At 41.5% G+C, this 20,683-nt stretch overlaps 1 protein-coding gene across 1 annotated transcript in view; it reads left to right on the forward strand.

The window, feature by feature from the left end:
* The window catches only part of VPS8 (VPS8 subunit of CORVET complex), a 33,790-nt gene extending 13,652 nt beyond the window's left edge, over positions 1 to 20,138 (forward strand). The window contains 30 exon segments of the mRNA XM_061576534.1: positions 353 to 443; positions 783 to 829; positions 964 to 1,053; positions 1,487 to 1,533; positions 2,490 to 2,712; positions 3,982 to 4,071; positions 4,427 to 4,478; positions 6,038 to 6,080; positions 6,293 to 6,365; positions 7,339 to 7,458; positions 8,541 to 8,612; positions 9,602 to 9,721; positions 10,458 to 10,583; positions 10,585 to 10,598; positions 11,197 to 11,281; positions 12,179 to 12,277; positions 12,769 to 12,858; positions 13,113 to 13,162; positions 13,444 to 13,591; positions 13,848 to 13,937; positions 14,491 to 14,551; positions 15,704 to 15,804; positions 16,042 to 16,123; positions 16,344 to 16,426; positions 16,603 to 16,683; positions 17,028 to 17,197; positions 17,564 to 17,723; positions 18,376 to 18,432; positions 18,811 to 18,888; positions 19,303 to 20,138. Coding sequence (XP_061432518.1) covers positions 353 to 443; positions 783 to 829; positions 964 to 1,053; positions 1,487 to 1,533; positions 2,490 to 2,712; positions 3,982 to 4,071; positions 4,427 to 4,478; positions 6,038 to 6,080; positions 6,293 to 6,365; positions 7,339 to 7,458; positions 8,541 to 8,612; positions 9,602 to 9,721; positions 10,458 to 10,583; positions 10,585 to 10,598; positions 11,197 to 11,281; positions 12,179 to 12,277; positions 12,769 to 12,858; positions 13,113 to 13,162; positions 13,444 to 13,591; positions 13,848 to 13,937; positions 14,491 to 14,551; positions 15,704 to 15,804; positions 16,042 to 16,123; positions 16,344 to 16,426; positions 16,603 to 16,683; positions 17,028 to 17,197; positions 17,564 to 17,723; positions 18,376 to 18,432; positions 18,811 to 18,888; positions 19,303 to 19,458 — 2,799 coding nt within the window. The 3' untranslated portion in view covers positions 19,459 to 20,138.
* Positions 20,139 to 20,683: the final 545 nt, after the last annotated feature.

Below are 20,683 nucleotides of genomic sequence, written 5' to 3' on the forward strand. Positions count from 1 at the left end.
TCATTCAACCACTACCACACTAATAACTGTTATCAACATATTTTTATTTGCCACGTTCACTGTCATATATTTCTTATGTTGATGTTCAAAGTGTTTTTTTTACATTTATTTTGGTTAATTGTATAAACGTTTTTTCAAATCCTGGAAATTAATGTTAAATCATTATGCCACTGTGTAGCATAATTAAACTAAATCCGTCACATCTATATCTGCACATGGGGGCAATCCAGTGTTTTGCAAACTGACTCCGGTGATGTGGAGCCCACCTTACAGTAGACAAGGTGTATATTATGAAATGTGCCAGATGGAGCATTGTGTATGTGCGCCTGTGTGTATGTGTGACTTTCCGCAGAGGGTGGACCTGCTTGTGCGGCAGGAGAGGTTTCCAGACGCCTTGAATCTGGCCTGGTCCTTCCACCAAGGCTCTGCAAAGGCCGTTCTGGGTGAGTGAGCGAGTGAGCGAGTGTGGAAATGTAATATATGAGCTTCACATTTGCTTCCCAGGACTGGAAAGTTAAATTGCATAGTACACGCAACAAGGCTGGAATATATTTACATTAAGATCACAATGATGATTTTAATTACTCAGTGGGTTGCTACTTCGTTTTGTAGTCCAAGAGCTCATCAAACTACTTCGGTTTAAAACAAGAAATGGAACACTTTCCTAGGCTAAAAGCATGACTAACGAAATCACATTTTATACGTTACAATACTGTATTCAGTATAGCAGTGGCTGATACCAGCTGGGTATCTTGTGTAACACTGTGGTCTGCTCTGTTCAGGTTTGCCAGTGAACATTGCCAAGAGAAAATCATTGGTTGCAGATAAGGTGAGCGGATTTAAATTTTGGTATACGTAAACTGTATTGTGCATGGTGTTTTGCAACGCATGTGTTCTGTCCATCCTTTCACTGTTAGAATTGCTGTTGTTGTAGAAGCTGACTTGTTTTATTCCCGGCTACAGATGACAGATATCCTCATGCAGTATGTGATGATCTCCATGAAAAAATGCCCTGAGCCAGGCAAGACACAAGCTCTGGAAAAACATTTCCAGGTACATTTCATCCTTCCCTATTGTTATTAGCTTAAATTACATTCGAATACCACTATCACATTGTGTACCACCTATGTAGTTTATTGAATGAAAATGCCATTTGATTGATTGTCCTTCAGATAAAATATTACTTCTTGCAGCATGGCAATAACTGCGTGCTGATCTTTCTTCCTCTGGATGTATACAAAGTGCTCTCTGGTACTTTTTATATTTTCTTCAAACAGCATCGCAGAATCACATTCAGCTAACTTTTCAAAGGAGGTACACTGTGTCCTCTGTACTGAGAATACAACCTCTGGGAGACAATAACCTTTCTCATGTGCACATTTGTATTTTGTTAGAACTAACTATGGAAATGAATACTAGAATACGTATTGCTGCTGGGAATGTTACTGCAGCATTGATTGAATTGTGTTTGCTCTGTTCTTTGCAGGAGGTGGTTCCTATGTGCATCGAATACTGCCTTCTGCTGGGCAAGACGTAAGTTTATGCACTGTTTACTGAATATGCATTTGCAAAGATCGTATTAAAAAGTGCCAACGTCATGGTTTTACTTAGATATTAATGCTGTTACTTCTATATCACTGTAAGATTTTGTCAACATTAGCATATTAGCATTTCACCTGATCTATGTAAAACATAAAAATGAATTTATATCATTGGAACCTCATTTGCCAGTAAAAAATAGAATTGTTTTTTTTTACCCTTCTATCTGGCAACAAAACTGACACCTTTTTTTTACAAGGAGTCATGTTTGCATAGACCACAATACCTGCAGTCATAATGCAAACAAAAAACATAACTCTGATAATGTGCACTGTCCTTGAAGTTGATTGGTCCACACCCGAGACAGTGCGCCTTTTGGCGTCATCTGGTCCAACCCATGTGAGACTAGGCTCTAAGGAAAGCTGTCTCGGATGTGGCCAATCAACTTCAAGGACAGTGCACATTATCAGAGTTATGTTTTTTAGTTTGCATTATGACTGCAGGTATTGTGGTCTATGCAAACATGACTCCTCGTAAAAAAGGTGTCAGTTTTGTTGCCAGATAGAAGGGTAAAAAAAAAATTTATCATGAATTTATATATTTACATGAACGTGATGCAGACGTTATTCCCTACTCTACACAATTATTGTTGGTTGGCGTAGCATGGTTGGCATGGGCCCTGCTGCAAGGAATGGTATGGAAACCCCCTGTCCAATTTCACACCTCTTCATAGCCTGGTACCTGGTCCCCCCCTGGCCTGTGTGCCCTGGTGCAGTTGCCCCGTATGCACATTGGACAGCTGTTCCACTGTTGGTTGTGCCCCTTTCACTTAATTGTAATTACTTAATTATAATTGCTTTGTATATTGCTTTAGAATTCCCCTTACATTTAGGTTCAGGACAGCGAAGGAGGAAAGACTCAAAATGTGTTCCCTTGAACCTTGCTTGCAGGGAATTGCTCTTCACCCAGATGTATGAGCAGCTTGGGGAGAGCTCAGTGGCGCGGGGCGTGTTCCTTGAGAGCCTGGAGCCCCACGTCTTGGGGGACCGTCTCACCAGCATCACCCCGCAGGCCATGCGCGACCTCATCTTGCATTACCAGGGCCAGGCACGCATGGCCACGGTGGAGGCGTGCATCCTCCACATGGACATCACCAGCCTCGACCTCCAGCAGGTACAGCTATGACTTAATCTGTGGCTATATACGCTTAGGTTTTTTTCGGTAAAGTCACGTAGGTAAAAATAAATATAAAAATAAAAATAATAGAAATAATAATAGAAATAAAATGATAAATCACGACGTTTCGGAGGCAACACAAGTCTCCGTCATCAGGTGGGACCGTCACAGCTAGATTTACTGTATCAAGTGAGGCAAAAATTCCAAGATACAAGTTCTTAAATACAAGTTAAGGGGGGGAGGAGAATCCTTGCAGTCACGAAAGCTTCAAATCTAGAATTAATCCGTGGCTGTTGGCACTGTCAGGATTGGTCTGTAGTAATTGGGAGTCCATCCTCATGAATAGAGGTTCTCAATACTGACCTTCATTATTAATAGCAAGGGCTCAACCAATTAACTACATTCACATACTCATGTTAACCATTAAAGAATACCATTCTGCCTTGGCCTTCATAGATTATATCTATTTATCGTTTGTTTACCCATTGACATTGGCAGTATTAAACTCCCACCAACAACAACTGTGCTGATATTCACGTTCATACATTTGTAGGGGTGTTAAAGAGAGGGCCCGTTATGCATGGCAGCCTATGGAAAACAAACACAGTGGGCGGGGCTACGTAAGTGCACGAGGAGGTGCCCTCTACGACGTCCGAGCCAGACACCCTGGGGGGGGGGCTGGTTCGAACGTTATGATCCCCCGGGGCCCCACCCCTCAGGGAGGGGTTGGGTATAAAAGGGGATGTTCAAAGGGCTCGAGTCAGTTATGTTTAAGCTAAGGGAAGAAGACTGAAGACGTCTTAGATAGAGCTCTGGACTCCCCTAGTTCGATGTCCTTTTCAGGGCCGGACAGGACTGAGCCAGCGGCGTGGTCCCGAAAGCCAGAGCCGGTGCTCTTGTAAGAGCTGGTCTGGAACTCCGGGTACCGGGCCCGACTTACCAGTGTCGGGCCAGTTAGCCTCCCCTAGCCCATTAGTGGAGGATTCGGGGCTAGGACAGAGTTAGCTAGGGGTGTATCCCGAGTTATACGGGTGAGGGGGCCGATACCCCCTCGAGTGTGTATATGCCCACTGTCGTATTGTGAAATAAATATACGTGTGCCTCAACCTCGGCGTCAAGTGTCCTCACCGGTACTTCACATTTATGAACTTTATATGCAAGTGAAACCACATTGAAATTAATTCAAAATGGAGAATATACATAGGTCTTGTTTGTCAGATTCGTTTTTAGACTTCACCAGTCTTAGTTTGTTTTATTTTTCTGAAGGTGATTAACCTTTGCTGGTCTCATGGCCTGTACGATGCTGTAATCTACATCTACAACACGGGAATGAATGATTACGTCACGCCCATCAAGGTATGTGTGTGACATCTTTAATGCTTCATTCGTGAAAATATAATTTCATTGTTATGTTAAGATATGCTATATTTGTAGTCTTAATTGAACGTGATGCAGAAATGATTCCCTGCGTCATGTCTTACTAGTTTCATGCCAGAACTATCCTGCATATTATACTAGTACCAGTGTAGAGTGTTTTTGAAAAATGTTATGGCGTCACTGGCAATTTTGATTTGACAAAATTATTTTGACTTGGGAAAGTGCCTGTAAATGGGACCTATATCAATAAAAAAATTTAAAGTGCAGTTATCCAGCATAATTAGTGTATGTTTCAGATATTTTTGACAATGATATCGTCATTTGTTTTTAATAGGAGATCTTAAAGGTCCTACAGACTGCACTGAGCACTGGTCGTCAGCTGCCTGGTATGTTATATTATTGCGTGGCGCATTTACATTAGAATATCGTATTTCAGTTTCACGTCAATATTATAGGTTTCTTAGTATGAGCCTTTTTGGTATGTTTTGCGAAGATTCTCAATGTACTATATTATCAGGGTGTATATAACATGGTATATACCGATGTACAGTAATACCTCGGTGAATGAATCCTCCAGGAACGAAGCTCCTTTATAACAAAGTCGGCCGTGGAGGGGTCCCGTCGCCTTCCTATTTTTGAAAAAACATGAATTTTTTTTTCAGAAATTATGCAAATCCGTTCATTTTATTATGTTTTATTTTTATTATTTTATTATTTAACTTCTACGTGACTTTACCGAAAGAACCAAGAAGATGAATCCCTGCAGTCACGAAAGCTTTAAATCGAAACCATTCAAAAGAGTCAAGTTTTAAGCGCTGCGCAGGTCCTGTAAACACGACAAAGTTGGGTTTCATTCATGAGCATTCTCAGCAGCCAATCGGCAAAGGGCTTCTTCCTGAGTCTCCCTCACTCGGCACAATCAGCGGCACGCTTCGCCAGTCTTTCCTTTCCCGCCCACCATTGCTCGAGCTCCTCGTGTTGGTAAAAAAGTTCTTTAATTTTTTGCAGTGATGAAGTGATTTTAATATCCCCATTGTATCATCCAAACGCCCAGCTAGTGCTAGTGGACTAGAAATGCAGCGTAAATCTCTTGCGAAACAAAAATGCAGATCGTAAGAATAATGAGGGTGGAGACGGGAGAGATGAAAAGTGAAGTGGTGGGTTTGTTAGGGTTATTGCAATCCACCTTAAAGACCATTTTAAACCAAGCAGACAAAGTGAAGGCTACTGTGCAGCAACGTTTTTCCTATTGTGTACCCCCTTCTCTGAAGTCCTGGAATGCATCCCTATGCCTCCCATCTTATATCTAACTTTGGTAACGAAGTTTCTGATAACGAAGTGACTTCATGGAACGCATCTACTTTGTTAACCGAGGTAACACTGTCGAGTGTGAGTTGCAACAGCTACGCTTAAAGTGTGCACAGAATGTGCCAAAATACATATCGTAAGGGCGTCAGACAAGGAGACACACTTTCACCAAAATTATTAAAAGCGCGAATATTTTCTGACTGCTTAATGAATACACTGTATTATCGAGCATAGCTTATGATAATGATATGAACCTTATGGCGGTACCCCGATGTACCATAGTACCCCGGCTCTCACATAATATCTGTGATGCAGTCATTTTTAGTCTTTTGATGGTTGGCGATGCGACAATCGACTCATCTCGGCGAGCTGTACACGGTGCTCTATTCAGAGTTGAATTTTTCGATAACGGATTTTTTATGCTAATGTTTGGCGTTTCAACATCACGGAGTAGCACTGATTTCGGATTGATTGGTGCCCCAGTCGCGGAGTTAAGTACACCCCTGGAAAAAATTGTGTCCCAGAAATAAAATATTTAATTGGCTCGGCCATTTTGTATTATTTTGTACCCTGGGGTACCGCCATAAGGATCATATGCATGTTAAATCTGATTAATCTCACAACCATTGTTGCTTAGGTGACAAGGTGACTGCAGGCAATAAGCTCCTGGTCTACTTAAGGTGAGCCGACACACGTTTTATTGTGCAATTCTACACAATCATGCCGATTAAAACCAGTGATATTATTCAGAGTCATGTAGGACACCATCTAAGACATCTTAATACAAATAAATAAGGTATCTACAATGCATGAACTCTACTGTGTGCTTATGGTTACACCCTAAATAAGTATATCTAAGCAAAGACACTGCTCTACCATCTTCATTGTGCAGCTGCTGCCTGGTTGGCAGAGCTTACCCAATGGGTGACATTCCCAAGAACCTGGCACCCACCGTCAAAAAGCAGGTGAGATCAGAAATGTAAATGAGATGTAAATGTGCATGGCGTTAAAGGACTTTGGCAATACACGTCACTAGTGGCAGTCAATTAATTGAATGCATTCGAGACTATAACGATCGTGGAGATGGAGCCATGAAATGAGTTTGTGTACACGTGCTAGGTGGATTATTACTTTGCAAGTACGTTAGAAATAGCTGAAGCTTGGGGATGCCTTTACCCAGCAGTGGTTTGACTGGCTGATGATGTAAATGTAAATATGAGGTGTAACTGAGATAACAAATGCTCTGTCGTCATTGGAGGCACGCCTGGCTATAGCACTTCAACACTCACTCAGGCCTTGAGCCTCTGGTCGACCGGGACACTACGTGTGACCGGTTGTTGTAGATCACGAATTTCACCCATGCCAGTCACATGTGTTAGTATTATTATTCTTATTATCAGAAATGGAAATTAAATGTCCTAATGACAAATGAATGCAGACCAGCTCATTGTTCTGCACCTTTAACGAGGGATGTATAAAAGAAGAAAATACTGCGATAAGGTGAAGGCAGCAATGTGCATTCAAATCGGGTATTGTGCAGTCAATGGCTAAGAATGTTGTAAATGTCAAAGCTTTGTTAGTATTTGTCCATATTAGATCTTTGATGTGTTGATGCGCAGTGGATAAGCGTCAATGTCCATTGAATTTTTGGAGTTCACAGTAATTAACTACGTAGTTATTCAGGTTGGGGTTTTTCAAATGGATATTCAGTTTTTTCTTGCTGTGGTTGTCCCACCTGATGACGATTGCTTGTGTTGTGATCGAAACGTCGTGATCTATTATTTTTATACCTATGTGACTTTACCGAAAGAACCAAAGAGTATGGATATTCAGTATCAGAGACTGATAGCTGTACTGTCGAATAACAACAGAGCAGCCTTTACAGAACAGTCTCGGTTCGATGTTGAGTCTGCTGACTGGTGGAGGGCATGTGGCCAGGTGTTTGAGTTTGTGATCAAGCTGCACTCGGATGAGGCGGAGGTGCAGGAGGAGGTCTATCCGTGCGTCCGCACGCTGCTGCACTTTGACACACGGGAGTTCCTCAATGTGCTCACCCTGGTGAGTGGCTAGGCAATGCCTACCGACCTGTGGCGAGAACCCCGTAATTATCTGCTGTCTGTGGAGTTGCTATACAGTAATAGTATGCTATGATTTACAATAACTTTTTAATTTTTAAAGTGGCTTCATGTGACAGCATCCCTGTGTGCTGTACCAGTAGGATGTGCAGGGAGTGGGAATGGGTAGAAGATGAGGTACCGAAAGGGCAGAAATATACATTTATCTCTTCCCCCAAATAATTTAAAATTATGTTAAGATTCTGGGCTTGTTATTCGATTTAAGAATTTGCTCTTTTGTATTTGGTTTTGACCACATCTTTTGTATTTTCTTCCGCTTTGTAGAGTTTTGTTTGTTGCATTATCTAAATGTAACACAGTACATTGAATGTCTTCTTCTAAGCGTGAATGCCCATCATTGCATAGGATCAGCTACCCATATTTCCTTTCCCGATGTGGTTTTATTCTGTGCTCCTAGAGTCACGTCCACTGCTGTCATATCTCAACCACATATTTCCATATCCCCCCCCCCCTCCCCGTCTGCACTGGCATCTGAAACACGTGTGACAGCTGCCCTGCAGCCTCCTGCATAGACATGTACCTGGGAGATGAAACAATAGTATGGCAAGGCACCAACACTTGATGAGAGACAGTTGGAGGTAGATGATCAGAGGCTACAGCCTCTCCAAGAGAGTTAACCTATGACATCAACACCTACACTAATGGTCTGCTTAGCCTGATATCCATATTAAACACATTTTTTTTATTTTACCAGGAATGGCCCACTGAGTTATATAGCTCTTATATGGTGGCAGTCGCCTTTAATCCAGCACTTTGGACGTAGCTTTGATAATCAAGCGGGGCCATCAGTACGACATGGCCAGCAGTACAGCAATTAGGGTGGTGATCTATTTGTATAAATGTTTGTGTTATCTCATCATATTCCCTCCAGTTCTCACCACTCTTTAAAGAAGTGGCTAAACATCCAACCAATAAATATGGGATTGATAAGGGAATGTTACCAAGTAGCGCTACTGCTGCTATGCATTCTGTATGTTGAAATGGTTCTTGATTTGGTTCCCACAGACGTTTGAAGACTTCAGAAATGACAAGCAGGTGGTGGAGTACCAGCAGCGCATTGTGGATGTCTTGTTACAGGTGGATACCTTCGTACAGACACAAACACCAATCTTCATCTGAATTCAGCTCAGCTACACTAAGCAAATGACCAAATTTACAATCATTCACTTGACCGGACAATCATTCACTTCTGCCCATAGGAAGATAACGCATGGAAGAATAATAATTTCGACTTGTAATGTGTCACATAGTATTCTCTAACTCTCAAAGACAGCGAGCATGAGGAACTAGACGAGTGGGAAGGGCAGCCAGGTAGTGAGCCAGTACCACATTCTCCCCCGCAAGCTCTGCGGTTCCCTATATATGAAGGTGTTATTGTCCAATTCAGTATGTACATGTGGGAGGAAACCGGAGCACCCGGAGAAAACCCACTCATGCGAAGAGACAATACTCTATCTCATACGAAGAGAACAGGCGGAGTCCACATTTGCTGTACCACCTTCTGCCATATCAGGGTATGGTACCTCAATGCCCATGGGAAGGCAGTTTCGCGACGTTTATGCGATCCATCAACCCTCCCCTCCAGAGTGTTGGATTACAGGCGTGCGTGTCCACTGCCCTGCTAACTAATTCAAAGAGAAGCTGGTAGCAGCTCTAACTTACTGGGACACGAGCAATCAGACCCCGTTTGGCAGTAATGTTAAGATAAGGAAAACCTTCAGCAGTGACTATGTGTAGATTAACAAGTGTTGTATGTAGTTAACATTCGTACTGGGGAGATAAAGATAGCTCGGCATGGCTTTGGCCAAACTACCCCTCAAACGGCGGTCTGGTCCGAAGAGATGCTAATTCACATCAATTGCCAAACAGTCGGTACATATAGGTGATTGATGTTTTTGCGAGTAGGTATGTGTTTGCTTTTGTGTGTGTGTGGCACAAGCGCCGTGTGAAGTCACCGCCACTTAGTGGTGAATGGCGGTTGTTGTGGATGTATTTTCCACCCGTGTGTGCATGCGCATGCATTTGTGGATTTCTATGTGTGTGTGTGTGTACGCGTGGGTTCTCAGGTGATGGTGGAAGGGAAAGGCTTTTCCCCATCACAGGTAGGGTCCCTCTTCACCTTCCTGGCGCGGCAGCTGGCAAAACCAGAGAACACGCTGTTCGTCAACCGCCACCTCTTTGACCAGGCAAGCGTGAGCCTTCAGTAACCCCGGCATAGGAGGCTTGTGTTGATACACACTAATTTCCTATTTTTAGTCACCGTGAAATCGTGAGAAGCAGAGAGATATGAGAAAAGAGCACTTGTCAAAAAATGCATTGACTGACAGGGAGAACACAACTAGAGCTTTTGTAGAAAATAAATTCACTAGCATTCTCAATTTGATGTCAAAAGGTATGGGTGAGGGTTAAAATGCTGTGCATACCGAAAAATTGCAAATGTATGCGAAGCTCACACAGAATGTATATCATATTAGACATTATAATTACCGTATTCTCCGTATTATAAGATGCTCCGGAAAGTGAGATGCACTACAAACCTGTGGCCGGTGTAAATACAGTATACTAATTTGGTAATACACGCCCACACACCTACCGGATTATAAGACATCCTCCCAAATCTTTGCTCTAAAATACAGGGACAAAGAGTGTGTTTTATTATCTGGAGAATACGGTAAGGCATAAAGGTGAGGAAACAAAGAATACTCTGGTATTTCACAGGCAACAGCAACACTTATCAAAACAATTATACACATATCCCATCTTTTTCCATATTTGATCATACAATTCCCAATGGATTGTCATTTTAAACAATAAATGTAAGATAGTCTAGCAGCGGTCGACCCATGCTGTGTATCCTCGTGTTACCCTGCAGCCTGTGACCTCTCATCCCCATCCCCCAAACCACACTTACTCGGGGCGCAGGTGCTGGAGTTCCTGTGCGGCGCGGACGATGACTCACGGCACGCTGAGCGCCAACAGGCCCTGCTGGAGCTGCTGCAGGCAGGGGGCACGGTCCACTTCGATGAGAGCAAGCTGCTGGCACTGGCAGGAGAAAGCCAAATTGTGAGCGTGCAGCACAAACGTTGCATTTACGTCGCTGCGCTTGCATTTACTTTGTCAGCTTTAACACTGGTGCCTATTTTCAGAGCAGAGCTCTTGCCATTAAACCACCAGAAACTTATAACCGCCAGCTGAATGACACGGCCTGCCGAGGAATGATGCCACACACAGGGCTTCCTCACATGTTTCATTCAATTAGTATCCTACCTGTGTGTAGATGTCTGCATGGCTTTATAATTGATGCTCTTTCTCTATGCACTGGCTATCAATGTTGTGTTTAAGTGGCACACATCTGTCGTTTTTTCCCCCAAAACTCTCAGCGGTTATTATAAGGATTTACTGTTTCAAAATATATTCAAATGTGTATCCATGGTACTTAACATGTTGTCATATTCATAATAAAATGATACAAACTATGTAGAGCAGTAATTTGAAGTATACAGTTTTGTATTGTTTTATCAAGACCAGAATGTAAAGTGTTTGCTGCTGATGTGTATTCATTGCTTAGATGAATTGGAAATCATTTTAATGTTTCCTCGCGTAACGTGAGCTACTGCGAGCATTTAAAGCGTGCTCATCCTTTGTTCGTGTCTATGCACAGCTACCTCGTGTGCGAGTTCATGTTTGAGAAGAAACAGATGTACGACCAAATCGTGATGTGCTACCTGAAGGATGAGGCCCGGAGGGTTCGTTACGGTTGCTAACACCAACACACGTTTGCTTGTACAGCTGAGGGTTGCGTAACTTTCCATGGGAAGACATGTAGCAAAACACACCTTTCCGAAACAAATTTCCACCCAAGCCTGTACATCAATTTCAAGTTAATTTATTAGGTATAGCCCTGTGAGCCATTCGGCTCTTGAATCGGGTGCAACCGTAACAAACAAAAACATGAACAAAAAACATCTTAAAGTGAATATGTGACTAAGTGCAAACATTGAAATATGCATACATTTGTAGAGGAGTAGAGGAGAGTGGTGGCGTCGTGTGCGCTGTCCGGTGCGGTGACCTCACGAGACGTGGGGTCGCACGCACTGGGCAGTGCATGTGACGTCACCCCTCCTAGGGTATTTAAGGGAGACCTCGTAACGTAAGCGGGGTCACTGGAGGAACGGGGATAGTGGAAGGGGTAAAGAGGGAACCAGGGATAGTGATAAGTGTTAATAAACCCTGGCGGAAGCCCCTAACTCAACCTCCGTCTCCGAGTACCTCCGTTTCATACCCAACACATTTATATGCCCCAAATATCAGTTTGTTGTATTCCGCACAATGCAGTCTTATTGTTAGATCTTGTATAGCAGATGAGGTGCATGTCTCTTTTGTGCCTATCATCCAAACTATATATTTTAAATGCCATCTGCTTCTAACATTGCAGTTAATTGACTTTTGGAAAATGTTTTTTACGATAGTTTTAGAGGCAAGATATATATTTCGGGGTTATTTTAAATGTGTAGAAATATCCATGTATATCAATGAATTCAGACATTCTGGAAGATCAACATCCTGATAAAGAGGAGATAACTCGGTTTTCTTTTTTTTCTGTACGAGGATCTAACTCAGAATGTTGTGTGTCCTCGCTGCAGGAGGACGTTTTTAACTTTGTCCACAACATCCTGTCCATTCCGGGCTACAGTGAGCAAGAGAAAGCTCTCGTACATCAGAAGGTTATGGCGAATATACAGGTGACCTCGCTTAACAAGTGCACCCTTCTCACCAGGAGAATAATGCTCACAATACCTCAGCCACTATTCCATAGCACAGTTTCGCTAATTGTGCTACCGCTGCTTGTATTGCAGCTGCTAACACTTCTAATAAATCTGTTGACTGACGATGCACATACTAATGTTATAGTGACTGCTTCCGTTACTGCTGTTACAGCTAATACTACATCTATTAAGCTCACATTGCTTCTATTTTACACCTGATATATTTATTTGTTGGTTATATTTGTATGACCTGGCACCACCGATGGAAATAACTATCGCCATACAGAGACGTTGCACCCGCAGGCTTCACTCCCACCTGCACCTATAAATGAAATAAATATAAAATGTGAAATCTCTCCGCACGGTCTGTATTGCCACCAAGAATATGATGCCAAAAAGTGATTACATTGTGGTGCCTAAATCTGTACGTTTGTAATTCATGAATGTCCTGGGCGCCCGCTGAACAGGAGCTGGTGTCCATCAGCCCACAAAAGACAGCCGACCTGGTGATCTCAGATCTCTCCGAAAGCCTCATTGGCATCTTGGCTCTTCTAGAAGTAAGTGGTGTCAAACACATCATTATACATGCGCACAAGCATGCAGGAGCCTTCGTTTACACACTCCTGACCTCAACCCATAAATTCTCTCTATATGCAATTTCCTCCAATAGCACTTGACTGATACTATTTATGCTAAACGTGCAATTTGCATTTTGTTACATGTGTAATCTAATGATAAAAAAAAAAACACAAGCAAATAGACACACAGTGGCAATTATTGTAGGTATAATAATATATTTATGTAATTTCAGGGCCATCCTCGCTTGCTGTTTGGATTTTTACAGTGCATTCTAGAAACAGGGTGAGTTATTGAACTGCACATTGCATTTTTTGCTAACATCGCTGATATATTATTTGATATATGTGTGTTGAATTGCAATATGTACACTTGCAGAAAAACTGCAAGCGAATACAAACTTAAAGTGAGAGTTTGACATGAATGGTAATTGTTTAATATTAGTTAAATTAGTTTTCTGTACTGAAAATTCAACACACAGCACTTATATGTAAATATGACTTACTATTGTGTTTTTACATGTGTCTGTGTGTTTGCGTGCGTGCGTTGGATTGTGTACATGGTAGGGAGACCTCTCCGCTTAGCCGAGATGCCCTATCTGCCAGCTCGGACGTGAATGAGCGCTACATAGACCTGCTGTGCCAATTCAGTCCTGAGAAGGTCCTCCCTTTTCTGAGAACTTCTGAGCAGTACCGCATCGACCAAGCCATCAAGGTAAGGCCATCTTTGCTCTGATAATATTAAGAACAGTATGAATTCTTCAGTACTCCTAAGAAATGTACACCCTGAACACATCCCTTTCTGATTGATGTTTGGGTCTCTAAAGGCTTATGTGTATTGCTGTGTTGAGCTAAAACAAATCTCTTGAGTCTCAGTATGAAGATAGCATTGATCAAGATAATCATGCATTTTGAATAATGAAGAATGCCACTGTGCCATATGTTGCCATGTGTTTGTGGGAATGTGATAGCTTGTGGAGGAACATGGGGTGAGCAATGCCTTGGCTTACCTCCTGGAGAAGAGCAATGATGTCCAAAGAGCATTCTCCATCATGCTGCAGGTAAGCAAGTCACTCACATGCGCATCCGATCCCTTCCCCTGTCTTGCCACCACTTAAGATGTATTTGTTTAGAAAGTGTTTTTTTCATTATGGACATTTTACCATGCAATAATTGTGTACTGGATGCGCATTGGGCTATGTTCCATAATTCCTCAATATCTAATCTGTGCTCACTGGTGAATTGGATAAGAATGATTATGTTCATCCGTTGTCATTGATTAGGGTGTAAAGAAAGCCTGTAATATAATAACATTCCAGTATTGATGTTGGATTGTAATTGTAATAATTTTTGTAATATATCCTAGTTTTATTCACGAGTGAGCATTCCCCTGACTAATTGATTGAGATTTAAAACTATTGTTTTGTTTTCTTGGTTCTTTCGGTAAAGTCACGTAGAAGGGAAATAATAAAATAATAAAAATAAAAATAATAAAATAATTCTCACGACGTTTCGGCCACAACGCAAGCAGCCGTGACTTTACCGAAAGAACCAAGAAGATGAATCCCTGCAGTCACGAAAGCTTTAAATCGAAATATTGTTTTGTTATTGCAGATTTTGAAGGAAAAGCTTGATGTTCTTATGCAAAGCTTGGGTACAGCAAGCAATCAGAAAGGTATGCGTTTCTTTACAACATCAAATATTCATACACAGATAAAAATGTTCAGTGTGACTATACTCTTAGGTTTTTTCGGTAAAGTCACTCAGGTAAAAAATTACAATTAAAATTAATAAAAGTAAAATATAAAAAAAAAAAAATTAATAAAAGTTAAATATTTTACTTTTATTAATTTAAATTTTTTTTTTTACCTACATGACTTTACCGAAAAAACCTAAGAGTATGAATCCTTGCAGTCACGAAAGCTTCAAATCTAGAATTCAGTGTAACTACTTTTGTGGTATATCAACATCTAAGGTTGGTTACTAAATTGAAAATGGAGTAATGTATGAAGTGACATTTAAATTATAGCTATAAATGAGTATTTAAATGAAACTATGAATCAGTGTAAGTGCACTGTGTCATGGGGGTAACACATGAATGACTTTGTCTGATGAAACCATTACTGCTATTGGCATTCTTGTAAAAGGTTGTGACCTCCACTTTGACTGAAAGAATGCATTCATTTGCATCCAAAATATATTTGAGTGCATATCAGCAGTGTATATGATAAGAAATAGGGTAGGTGTTTTTATAGAGGCGACCTAATCACATTTTAATCACACCATTTTTTTTTCTAGCCATCCCCCACCACCAAATTCTATCCTGATTGCACTGTGCGTGTCATGTATTAAGACAAAGTTTATTTTGATTTATTGCAAAAGCAGTGTTTACCCTTTGTGTTATAGAACGGCCCATGGAAGCAGTTATCACAGAGTTACCTCTGAGAATCATACAAGTGACCTCTGCTAGACACAATAGGGGGCAGTACATTTGCTCCCACCCTGCGATAAAGAGTACTATTCATTGCATGATTGTCCAGAGCTTAAAATGTCGCAAAAATTAAGTGCAGAACCAAATAAATGTAATGGTTTTGCAATGTGCAGCCGTTGATTGGGCTGAGACCATGAACGCACATACTTAAATCACAGGCGGCTGCCTCGATTCTAACCCATGATCTCTGTGGTGCCAGCTCAGCCCACTGACCTCTGACCCACTCAGTCACCTCTCAATCACACTTGTTCCTTTAATATTTAAGAATTGGAGTTGTAATGGGAATAAGAAGGGTTCTGTCTCGTGCTTAGTTGGGTACCTTCTCTGTGAGTGCAGCAGTGGACCAGCGCCTCCTTGAAGGGGTACAGACAGCACTGGAGGACGTCACCCAACTGTGTCAGCGCAACTCAGGGCACCTGGGCGCGGAGGAAAGGGAGGTGTGTGCTGCTGGCAACCGCAGATATGCCTGCACTCTTTCTAAATCAGTCCTCGAACCTTGTACAGAATGTGTATGCTGTGTGTGTGCATACTTGTGGATACGCTATGTATTTAACTTTAAATGTAATATTTTTTACATTTCTGATTTTAAAAACTAATGACATTTTTAATCTACTGGCCTTTCTTCAGTCTCCCATAAAAAAATGTATACTTTAACTTATGCTTGATGTTCGCAGGGGCTTTGGTTTCCCCTTCTGGAGGTGATGATGTCACCGCAGAGGGAAATTAAAAAGATGACGTCGTCTGTCATTGCCGAAGGTGAATGTTGCAGAAAACCCGATTATTGACATAATTTGCATTTTATTTACATGGCAACAAGTTGAACCTAGATTGTTGGACTTGCAGTTCTGTACACTGATAACATATCTCCATCTGAGTGCCACTGCACACCAACAAAAGCACAGACATAACATGTGCAGGAGTAGAGGTGTCCACACCAGTTTGTACACCAGTGTTTCCCCCACTACTTGTGCTATAGAACTGAAGAACCTCACCAAGCAGTTACTGAACAGCATGACGGGGTTCCTGACCTTGCCCGCGATCCTGCAGAGGATCATCCAGGTGTGATACCTACTTCTGTCTCCACATGCTTTAGGCTCACAATTGAAAGGCATCTTTTTACTGTAAAACATTTGGGTCTCTCTATGGGCCATTTAAGATATATTTATGTCAAAGCTACAGTTGAACTATATATGTGACCAATTATCATGTGACCTGATGTTTCTTGATTGCTGTAGGACCCGATTTACGGCTCTGGCCGATTTGGAGAGATCAAGGAGCTGGTGCTTGGGATGTTGGACACATTCAGCTACGAGCAGGTGCAAGGGACCCCAAACTTATTGAATGAGAATATAACCCATCCCTCCAAAGTACACTCGATTTGCTCATTTGGTGTTGTCGGACTTTAGGATTAACCCCAACAAGGGGATGTTTTTGTATGTTACTCATTCGTCTCATTTGTTGTCTATTCATTTGAGGGTTGGCGTGTACCACCTCTATCCACTTCTCTCTCACTTCCCCAGCCTCGCTGGATTATGACGTATTGTATGAAGGCAATATCACATACAATTTCTTCAATATAGGTCCTATTAAAGGCAAATAATACCCTTGCACCACAGTTCAATGCTTTGTGCCGCATCTTGCCATGGTGTTTGACTGGCAGACACTTCTGGAGACGACTACAGGGTTGCTCAACCAGGACCTGCACTGGTCGCTGTCACAACTCCGCAAGGCCGTGTGCCGTGGCCTGCACCCACGGCAAGATGCCTGCGGGGTGTGCACCCAGCACTATGGCCGCCGGCAGAGCCCTGGTCAGCGCATCATCATCTTTGGGTGTGTATTGCCCCTTGCTAAGGGTTATTTCACTCTTAAGGTGACATGGCAATGATTTAGTTTGCGTGTTCATGGTGAGGCGCAACTGCGCATCATGAAAATACGGAGCGTGCGTGTGTGGGTGAGGGAGACTCCCTGCCTTTCGTAGTTAATTTTTGTGCAGTTTAATTGTTAAATGCAATTTTCTTTTGACAGTTATATTTTTTATAGGCACTAGTTTCCTTGAACATTCAGTACCAGCAGCAAATGTTCAGCTGTATTTTGGATGGAGAGCAGCTTTGATGTATTCATGTACTGGACATCTGCGAAGAAGAGCTTCATAGCTCATCGGATTTCTCTGGGGTTTTTTTTCCATGGCCGGTTCAGTTGTGGACACGTCTACCACGAGGACTGCTTGCGAGGCACTGGTTGCCACAATGCCGTTGAGGGCCAGAGCAACTGGAGTTGCTACCTGTGCCATGCAAGCAACCGGGATGGAGGAGTGATCGCAAACCAGGCGCACGCACGTACCACCTCTCTCGCGCAGGTCAGTCCATGGATTTGTATTGTCGAGATCTCCCCCACACTGTATGGTCTTACGCCAAAAGATGAACAGGTGCTTGTGTTCGCCTTTTGGCATTCTTTGGTTTAACACTGTCGAGACAATGCCATAAAGCAGGCGGTCTCTGGTGTAGGCCAATCACACGTTAAATCATGTTTGTAATGCATGTTTTACCACGATCATGTTTGGTCAATGCAGATTTGATGCCTTGCAATAGGTGTCTACTTGGTGTTTTGAACATCTTAACACCTGTATTCTTACCAGAAAGGGTACAGCCTATTCATTTTCTCCTCATTTTTTCATCATTTTTTCATCATTTTGTCCATAGATATGTGTGAACTGTTTTCGTATAATTAGTTTGCAGTACTTTTTGTCAAATGAGGAATTTTGAGTAGAGATGGGATTTCAATTTCTAAACCCATGCAATATATTGCTTTAGTGGCAATTGCTGTAACCAACAAGACTTTCAAAATATCCTCGTAAAATTATGTATGCATGCGTTACAATATATTTATTGAGAACTATAAAATATAAAATGTGCATATTAATGTTAATAGCAGATCACTTTAAGTAGAACATTTTTTTACAGCGTATTATACGGTGATGTTTTATTGCACACTTAAATGTGTCATTGCAGATAAGAGTTGCATCTGCAAAAGAGGAGAAAAAAGCCACAACAAAGGGAAGCAAAAAGGTCAGCTTTTGTCAAAAAATGTAATGTGTTTTGTCATTAATAATTGTCAGCTTTTTGAACAAATCTTTATAAAAGACTGTAGTCACATGCAATTGTACATCCAATTTCAGCTTTTTTAATAACTATAAATGGATGTTTACCATCATAGCATTATGATAATTATATTTCCCACATTTCACATTTAGCCATGTTATTCACATTGCATTGCATGCATCCACCCATCCATCAATTGATGGACATAAATTAGCACTATAGAGTGGAATGAGAACTTGAGTTTTAATGTCTTCTGGTATAAGCCAATACAATATGTAAAGTGGTCTTTCATTAATCTAGTAATGCTTTTAGAATGGTTGATGAGGGTTACGTTTTTATTTTAAGGTGCCTGAAGTGGTCATTGATCCTGAGCAGTTCAAATGTTTTGACGAGCTACAGAAGATTAACAAGGGGCGTTCTCGGGTGAGTCTTCTCATGTGTGTGTGTTTGCAAACATATTTCTGAGGGTTTTCCATGTGGGAGGCAACGGCAACCAGAGAAAATCCATGCATTCGAGGGAATACTGTACCACTGAAGGTTCTGTATATATGAATTCTAGCATATGTTTTTGTATTGCCATCTCCTAATCGTGTCAGCCCAGCAGTGTTTGGAATTTCACATCTGTATGATCCACCAAACTTTGCCTCAAACATTCTAGATTACAAGGGTGTACCACTGTGTTTGGCAGTGAATGATGAGCAAGGAAACGTTGATTTTTCGGAAGTTCATGCACAATTTAAGAATTAAAATGCCATAGTCTGTAGCCAGACATTTAGAAGACAGATGCACACATTTAGAATAGTATTTTAAGAAATGGTTTCTGTCTCCAATGTGCAGATCGCCATCTTGGCCGAGTTGTCCAAGAGCCACTCGGACTCAGAAGGTGCATCGTACCGTCCCCTCTCCATGGTGTCGTCTCCAGTTGGCCATGAGAGTGTCTTTCAGAACGAACATTTTCAGTTGCGGTTGGATGCACCCCCACCAAAGGACTGAGTCAGGTGATCTCCAGATTTAGCATTTTGCACTTCGTTGTTTTCACAGTTACTTACCAGGTTAAACTAAACAATTTTTTTTATTTTACCAGGTAAGGCCCACTGAGCTAGATAGCTATTTTTCAGAAGTGACCTGGCCACAAATGATAGCCCAACGAAGTGGCTTATGTGGAAATGTATCGCAGCCAAACGCATGTTTCTAAATGTGGAGGAAAAAAACGGAGGGTCTGAAGAAAATTCCACGCAACCACGGGGAGAACATGCAAACTCCGAATATACAGGTGTTAGGTTTGGGATAGAATCCGCGACTTCCTGTATACCAGGCAAGGCAGGTAACATCTCACCAATGCCGTGCCTCAAAGGTCGCTTGGTAATTTTTTATTTAAAATGGTTAAACCTTTACTTCGTGTTGTCATAAAATCGCACGTGAAAATCCCTATGAAGTACTGTTCTCATTGTGTATATTTCCATGTACATTTTGCTGCAATGGTCCCTTTGATTAAAGTTGTACATTTTAGCAATTTGCTGTATTTCTGAAATTCTTCTGGATGAAAATTGACTTCGTGCCATATGGTGGTTTAAACTAACTTGATGTAATAGAGGTATTTTTTTTAAGTTGTACTGATGTTCTTTCATTGCTATTCCAGAATTAAAATGCAACATTGACAATTCTAAGTTCAACAGCTATGTGGTCATTTGTCGTTTTTTTTTATTTCCAGCTATTGTAATGTTTAAAAAAATAACAAGGTTATTTTCTTATGAGAAAAAAAAAACTGTATGCCAAGTGGTAAATACCGCATTTTGGTTTATCTTGTAGACAAATAATATGCAAAAATTGGCTAAATGTGGGAAGTTGAAAACACTCAGTTTTGTTCATATTTTCATAGAGCATAAAATATTTCAAAACAACTTTATTGCATTTTCACGACAGCCATACCTGTCAACCTATACGGTTTACACGTATTCGTGTACAGGGGAATTTAATTTTGAAGTCCGTACGGCGTACAGCCGTTTCAATACGAGCACATGTTTTTGGATTTGTGTTTCTCCCTTGTGATGGGACTTTGCAGGATGAACGTTGAGATTTAGAAGGCCACGGGGTGACCAATAAAGTCTGAATTGGTCTGTAATAAGGTAGGGCACTGATAAGGGGTTGACAGATATGCGACAGCTGTAAAACAACAATTAATCTCACGAAGTGTTTTTTTTTACTTTAAATAGTTAAC

The sequence above is a fragment of the Lethenteron reissneri genome, chromosome 7, assembly GCF_015708825.2.
Source record: "Lethenteron reissneri isolate LAM-NWPU_2019-01 chromosome 7, ASM1570882v1, whole genome shotgun sequence".
In the NCBI taxonomy this organism is placed as follows: Eukaryota; Metazoa; Chordata; class Hyperoartia; order Petromyzontiformes; family Petromyzontidae; genus Lethenteron; species Lethenteron reissneri.